This window comes from Carcharhinus amblyrhynchos, chromosome 19 (assembly GCF_965287045.1).
Source record: "Carcharhinus amblyrhynchos chromosome 19, sCarAmb.v2.hapA, whole genome shotgun sequence".
NCBI lineage: Eukaryota > Metazoa > Chordata > Chondrichthyes > Carcharhiniformes > Carcharhinidae > Carcharhinus > Carcharhinus amblyrhynchos.
The window spans coordinates 16,929,067-16,935,943 of record NC_137342.1 but is presented as its reverse complement, the minus strand read 5'-3'; the positions used below and the strand labels follow the sequence as shown (position 1 = coordinate 16,935,943).

At 42.9% G+C, this 6,877-nt stretch overlaps 1 protein-coding gene across 1 annotated transcript in view; it reads left to right on the top strand.

Moving 5' to 3' along the window:
• The first annotated feature begins 1,556 nt into the window (after positions 1 to 1,556).
• Positions 1,557 to 6,877, top strand: part of LOC145355602 (mucin-5AC-like) — a 111,502-nt gene continuing 106,181 nt past the window's right edge. Inside the window, exons 1-4 of the mRNA XM_080207851.1 lie at positions 1,557 to 1,710; positions 5,273 to 5,393; positions 5,495 to 5,637; positions 6,113 to 6,250. Of these exons, the coding sequence (XP_080063977.1) occupies positions 1,557 to 1,710; positions 5,273 to 5,393; positions 5,495 to 5,637; positions 6,113 to 6,250 (556 nt within the window). The remainder of the gene's footprint in view (positions 1,711 to 5,272; positions 5,394 to 5,494; positions 5,638 to 6,112; positions 6,251 to 6,877) is intronic.

Sequence of the window (6,877 nt, the reverse complement as noted above, 5' to 3'; positions counted from 1 at the left end):
AGCTAATTAGCTCTCTAAAGGATAGAGATGCCTATGGTCCTTTGTGGACTCTGGCTAATTGCTAACCTGTCTGTCCAGACTTTATTACAACCCTGTTGGCTGAAGCGAGTAGCATGGATGCCTTTAAGAAGAAGCTTGATAATGAGGGAGAATGGAATGGAAAGATATGCAGAAAGGGTTAGATGAAATAAGGTGACTGGTAGCCTGTAGCCACATGTTTGTGTTAGCAGCTCTGTCAAATGCATGCATTTGTAAGCTAAAATCACCAAAATATTCAAAGATTCAGTAAAATGTAAAGACTCAAAATTGCATGCTCAGCAATTCCCCTGCGATGAGGGCCAATAGTGTCCTCTAAACACTCTTCAATGAGCAGAGTTACTGGGAGGACAGCACAATACCAGCAATGTAGCAGATGCAAATAGAAACTGGGACACATCTTTGGCATTCTGGAAGTTGCCCAAATCTTCCCTCCATCCTATAAATGCTCTTTTTGGCCCCCGAAGGCGTTGGAAACAACACTATTTTCCCACTGTAGAGCTGACTAGTAGGTCTATTTGCGGAGGGTGGAACACCTCAGCTGTTTTGAGGTAACAGTAGCTCTTTAATGTTTGGTTGCCAGTGAGAAGGAGCAAAGTTCTATCCTATTTGGTACCTTCTAAGAGATAGATGAAAGGTCCAATTCTTAAAGGGCAATCTCTTAGTCAAGGCAGAGACCTGAGTTACCGAGCAGCCACTATTTACCTGAGGTTTCTGCTGGTCTCCTGCTGTAGATGCAGTGGGGACTGGTGAAATCTCCATGGGGTACTTCCAAAATACGGTTGTAATTTGGTTAGGTTTTATATTGCAGGATGCATAACATTTGTTTTAGGTGGGTTTCATACCCTTCTTAGAAGTTGATATCTTCTAGTTTGGCCGTGAGTGTAATTCTGGGGTGTGAGCAAGCATTGGAAAATCTTGAGTGAAATATTACTCTCCATTTCCTTCATTAACACCTAAAATCTGGGTGAAATAAAGGGGAAGCTCTCCAACATACAACTCACCCTTGTACATCCTTTTCCCAAACCCATACCTGTACACCCAGTAAGTAATTCTGTCCTAATTCCTGTATGGAACTGCTGATTGTGTAATATTGGTGAAAATAAATTCCGTTCTTCATATTTCAAAGAGATGGTGTGGGGGTGGGGTGCGGTATGCATTTTCTGGGTTTCTAGATAAACGGGACTCTAATCTCTCTCGTTCTGATTTTTTATTCTCAGCAATGTAAAGCAATTTCACGTCATTTCATGTCGTGCCTGAACAGCAAGCTAATTGGACAATACTGGCAGATGTGCCAGGCAGATGTTTGCAGCTGTAAAGGACCAAGCTGTAAATGTGCTGGTTTCGCAGAGGTTGCACGGCATTGTAATAAAGACACATATAGTGTGTGGAAAAGTTGGAGGGCAGAGACAAAGTGTGGTAAGTAGATTTTTTTCCGACGATGGCAAAGGACTATTCTTCAAATCAAACTTGAATTCCCATGTTTATACTTAGTAACTGTGACATTTTGAATGGTCACAATGATAACAATCGGCAACATTTCATCCTCAGCTCAGCCCACCTGTCCTGAGAATCAGATTTACAAGGAATGTGGCCCAGCCAGTATACCGACCTGCACTGATCCAAATCCTCAACAGAGTGATCACTGTGTGAATACCTGTGTATGTCCAGAAGGTAAGGAAATCTTAAAGGGAGACCTGATAGAGCTCTACAAAATTATGAGAGGCAGAGACAGGGTAGAAAGACAGAGGCTTTTTCCCAGGGCAGAAGTGTCAACTACGAGAGAGCACAGGTTCAAGGTGAGAGGGGGGAAAAGTTTAAGAGAGGTGTCCAGGGGAGGTTTTTCACGCAGAGTGGTGGGTGCCTGGAACACACTGCCAGAGGAGTGCAGGAAGCAGGCACATTAACAACATTTAAGAGGCATCTCGATGGATACATGAATAGGGAGGAAATAGAGGGATACGGACTGAGTAAGGGCAGAAGGTTTTTTTTAGTTAGGGATCATGATTGACATGGGCTTGGAGGGCCAAAGAGCCTATTCTTTATTCTTCGTGCTTTAAAGATGCTGGAAGTCCTGTTGTTTTGCTTGATTATTCATTGTTTAATTTTGCCAAATACTTGTGATATTGTGAACTTAATTCATGGCATCTCAATTCATTCTGATGGAAGGAATTTTGGAAAGGGTTCAAACAGAAATGGAGGCAGATGATGAAGGAGATATAAGAAAGAGGTTTTTTCAAAACCAGGAATGTTGCAATGCAAATATATGATGATAAATGCAAATGAGACTTAAAGGTTATAAAATTGAGCTCTGTGGCATCAGAGGTGGAATAACGTGGGCTGCAAGGCTGGCTACTTCTGGCACGACCCACACACCACCTCCATGCTGGGAAATGGGTACTCATGCTTTCCACATGCCAAAGACACCAGTGGACATCTGGTACTAACACTTATCAGTCATTCCAGTTAATCTGACACAAAGGTTTGACTTGGCTGTTGATTGGTAAGAGGGTCAAAGGTTACAGAGAAAAGACGAGAGAATGGGGTAGAGAAATGTATCAGCCATGATTGAATGGCAGAGCAGACATGATGGGCTGAATGGTCCAATTCTGCTCCTAATGCTTGTCCACTGAGTATCTGTGGCAATCCCTCACAGTATGTTCAATTGCACAGGGCAACTTCCACTAGGGCTTTTGTATTTTTTTTGAATGAAGCACCAATTTTCAGGAGAAGTGCTTTTGAATTAGCTCTGCTGTGGAAGTACGGTGGCTTGATTAGGGAGGTGTGTTGCTGAGCTGGTGCTTCCCTTCTCCGAGGGTAAGGGATTGGGTTACTCTGTAAAAGATAAGGGTGTGTTCTTGAAGTGCTTCTGCGGTCTGCAACATCAAAGTGAAATGGAGCAGAGGTTGAGAAGGGGGAATGGAACATGGAACATAGAACATTACAGCGCAGTGCAGGCCCTTCGGCCCTCGATGTTGTGTCAACCTGCGAAACCAATATAAAGCCCATCTAACCTATACTATTCCAATATCATCCATATGTTATGAATGGAGTGGACACTCCACAGAAAACTATATCCACACATGCACAGAGACCATTCCCCATTCCTGCAGCTCATGAAGGACTCAGATTTAACAATGTGGTCACTCTACATAATGTCCTGTGTCATATTGGAGGTGTCCCTCTATGCTTCTTGCCAGTCTGCCTGGCAGGTCAGTGATTGCACTAAAGAAATGATAGTTGGATTGTTCATATCTTGGTTGAACTGTGTGTTATTTTACAATTCCCCTTTATTGACTATTTGCATACCACTGATTTCTTCCAGATAACTTGGTTATTTGAGATAGAATAATAGACTCCCTACAGTGAAGAAGGAGGCCATTTGACTTATCGAGTCTGCATCAACTCTCTGAAAGAGCATCATGCCCAGGCCCAACCCCTGCCCTGACCCCGTAACCCCATGCATTTACTCTGGTAATCCACATCCTAGACATCTTGGGGCTGTAAGGAGCAATTTAGCATGATTATCTCACCCACACATCCTTGAAGTATGGGAGGAAACCAAGACACAGAGAGAAAGTGCAAACGCCACACAGTCATTCAAGGCAGGAATTGAACCAAGGTCCCTGGTGCTATGAGACAACAGTTCTAATCACTGTGTCACAGTGCATCCCCATAAAAAAAAAATTCCAAGCAGATCCTTGTTAGGTTTTGCATGAGATAGGAGGTGAGACCCAGTGGCCACTTTCTGGTAAGACAGAACAAGTCTCTTTGATGCTGCTTCAGATTTCTGGCCCTAAGGGATTTAGAGCCAGAAGGAGTAAAGATGTCTTGCTGTGATTGTACAAGGCTTTGCTGAGGCCACACCTTGAGTATTGAGTGCAATTTTGGGCTCCTAGTCTGAGGAAGGACATTCTTGCTATTGAAGATTCCAGGGAAAGTTCACCAAACTGATTCCTGGAATAGCAGGACTGACATATGAAGAGAGACTGGATTGATTGGGCTTGTACTCACTAGAATTTAGAGGAATGAGAGGGGCGGGTAAGCGTATAAAATCCTGATGGGACTGGACAGGCTGGAAGTGGGAAGAATGTTCCCGATGTCGAGGAGATGCAAAACTAGGGGTCACGGTCCAAGAGTAAGAGGTAAGCCATTCAGGACTGAGATGAGGAAGAACGTCTTCACTCGAAGAAATGTGAACCTGTGGAATTCTCTGCCACAGAAAACTGTTGGGGCCAGTTTGCTGGATATATTCAAGAGGGAGCTGGACATGGCCCTTGTGGCTAAAGGGATCAAGGGATATGGAGTGAAAGCGGGAGTGGGATATTGAAAGTGCGTGATCAGCCATGATCATATTGAATGATGGTGCAGGTTGGTAGGGCTGAATGACCTACTCCTGCACGTATTTTCTATGCTTCTGAGAGAGACAGCCTCCCAGTGCAAAACCTTGGTGGGTTATCACTGCTCATCCAGCAGGGGACACCTACCTGAAAGTTCTGAAGATCAGCAAATTTGGCATAGCAGAGACCACTGCTACTGTTAATAGTTAATTTGTGATGAATCGAAATGGGGAATGTAGAAACATAGAAACTAGAAGCAGGAGTAGGCATTCGGCCTTTCGAGCCTGTTCTGCCATCCGTTTTGATCATGGCTGATCATCGAATTCAATATCCTGATTCCCTCCCTTCCTCCCTTTAGCCCCAAGAGCTATATCTAATTTCTTCTTGAAATCAGACAATGTTTTGGCCTCAACTACTACATGAGGAAAATGGAGCTGGGAGCACCACAGATACTCCTTTTAAATCACACATCATTTTGATTACAATCATGATGGAGTTTCTCAGCCGTTCGCTGAGCACTGAATTCATTAACAACAAGGTGCGAATGGCTCAGAAATTGCACCCGACATATTCCTTCATCATTGTGGGATCAGAGTCCTGGAGCTCACTACTTAATAGAGTGTAGCTACACAACGTGGACTGCAGTGGTTCAATACAGCAACTCATCACTACCTTCCCATGGACAACTGGGGCAAACAAAACATTGGATGTCTTTTTTTTCCTAAATGAAAACTGCAAACAGCAATTTTTTTAAAAAAAGAAATATTTATTCTCTCTCTCATAAACAAAAGAGTGCTGTAATTGAAATAGAATAGGAATGTTCAAGCTCTTTAAACAAAGGTATGTGTTTTCCCTTGTGAGTTAATGAACTTGTGCATTCATTTCAATATTTTAAGGCAAAGTTCTCGATAATATCGGAGGCACTAACAGATGCATCTTCGAAACTGCGTGTCCTTGTGAGTACAGTGGAACGATTTATCAGCCTGGAGAGATGAGAAACACTTCGTGCCAATCATGGTAGAGTTTGCAGATCATTCACTTTCTACCGTCAAGGAATTCTCTCTTTTTCCCCTGAGCAAACACTGTTGTCTTATTGCCGATTTTTCTTTTCTTCACAGCATTTGCAAAAAAGGAAAATGGTCATGTTCTTATCGCAGCTGCCCTGGGAGATGTACAATTGAAGAAGCAACTTATTTCACCACGTTCGACAACACCTTCTACAGTATGATCGGAGATTGTTCATATTACGCTGTTCTTGTACGTGAGGAACACTTGCAGTTTCAAATTAAGTCTATAACTGTAAATCGATGAGCACAAGGTTTCGGAATTTAGCTTTTAAAAATTCTACTTTATTTAACCTCTCTTCCATTTCTCCCCTGCATCCCTTCCACACAACTAAACCAGACGGAAGACTGGAACATCAAGGTAGAAATTCATCAGTGTCAAGCAGCATTTAAACAGCCCTGTCTGCAACGTGTTATCTTAACTAAGGACCAGGTGAGAATTGTATAGTCATTTATTTTCAGACTTGTATCATTATGTTCACTAAAATGACACATGCACCCATCCTTTTATTTTAATAGCTCAACATTGTGTTCAGCACTGAAGGCAATGTATACTTTGGTGAAAATAAAGTTGCAATTCCTCTGATAGCAGGTATGTTTTGCTACATTTTTGGCAGATAACAAAACAAAGGGTTGAATTGAGTTGAACCTGTACTTTTTCTCTTTGGGCAGGTGAAATAATAATATTTCAGCAGTCCTCCATGTTCATTCAAGTGGCGACAACTTTTGGACTGAAAATGCAAGTGCAGATACAGCCCATTATGCAGCTTTACATCTCGCTGTCGAAAGATGTGAAAGGAAGTACAAAAGGTATGGCTAAGAAAGAGGTACGCTGAGGCACAACTGACACAGTATCCAACACTGTATTCAAAGACAGTTTATTGTAGTTCCACTTGGTCACCATAGTGCAGCAGGGTGGCACAGTGGTTAACTCTGCTGCCTCACAGCTCCAGGTACCCAGGTTCGATTCCCAGCTCGGGTCACTGTCTGTGTGGAGTGTGCACGTCCTCCCTGTGTCTGCATGGGTTTCCTCGGGATGCTCCGGTTTCCTCCCACAATCCAAAGATGTGCGGTTCGGTGGACTGACCGTGCTAAGTTGCCCCTTAGCGTCAGGAGGACTATGTAAATGCATGGTGTTCTGGGGATAAGGCTTGGGTGGGATAGTAGTCAGTGCAGGCTCAGTAGACTGAATGGTGTCCTTCTGCACTGTAGGGATTCTATGATTCTTTGATTATAATGGTATTTGCATAAAACCCCTTAATCAAAGCTTTGAATGAAGGCAACACTCTTCTGCTTCTCATAAATAATGGGTTGAGAGCACATTCTTCCTCTCTCATGTTTCAACTTCACAACCTATGCTGAGAGAAAGAAGGGTTCCAACTCCTCCAAACAGCAGTAAACCATCAGAATCTAGAAATTTCACCATTAATAAAAAAT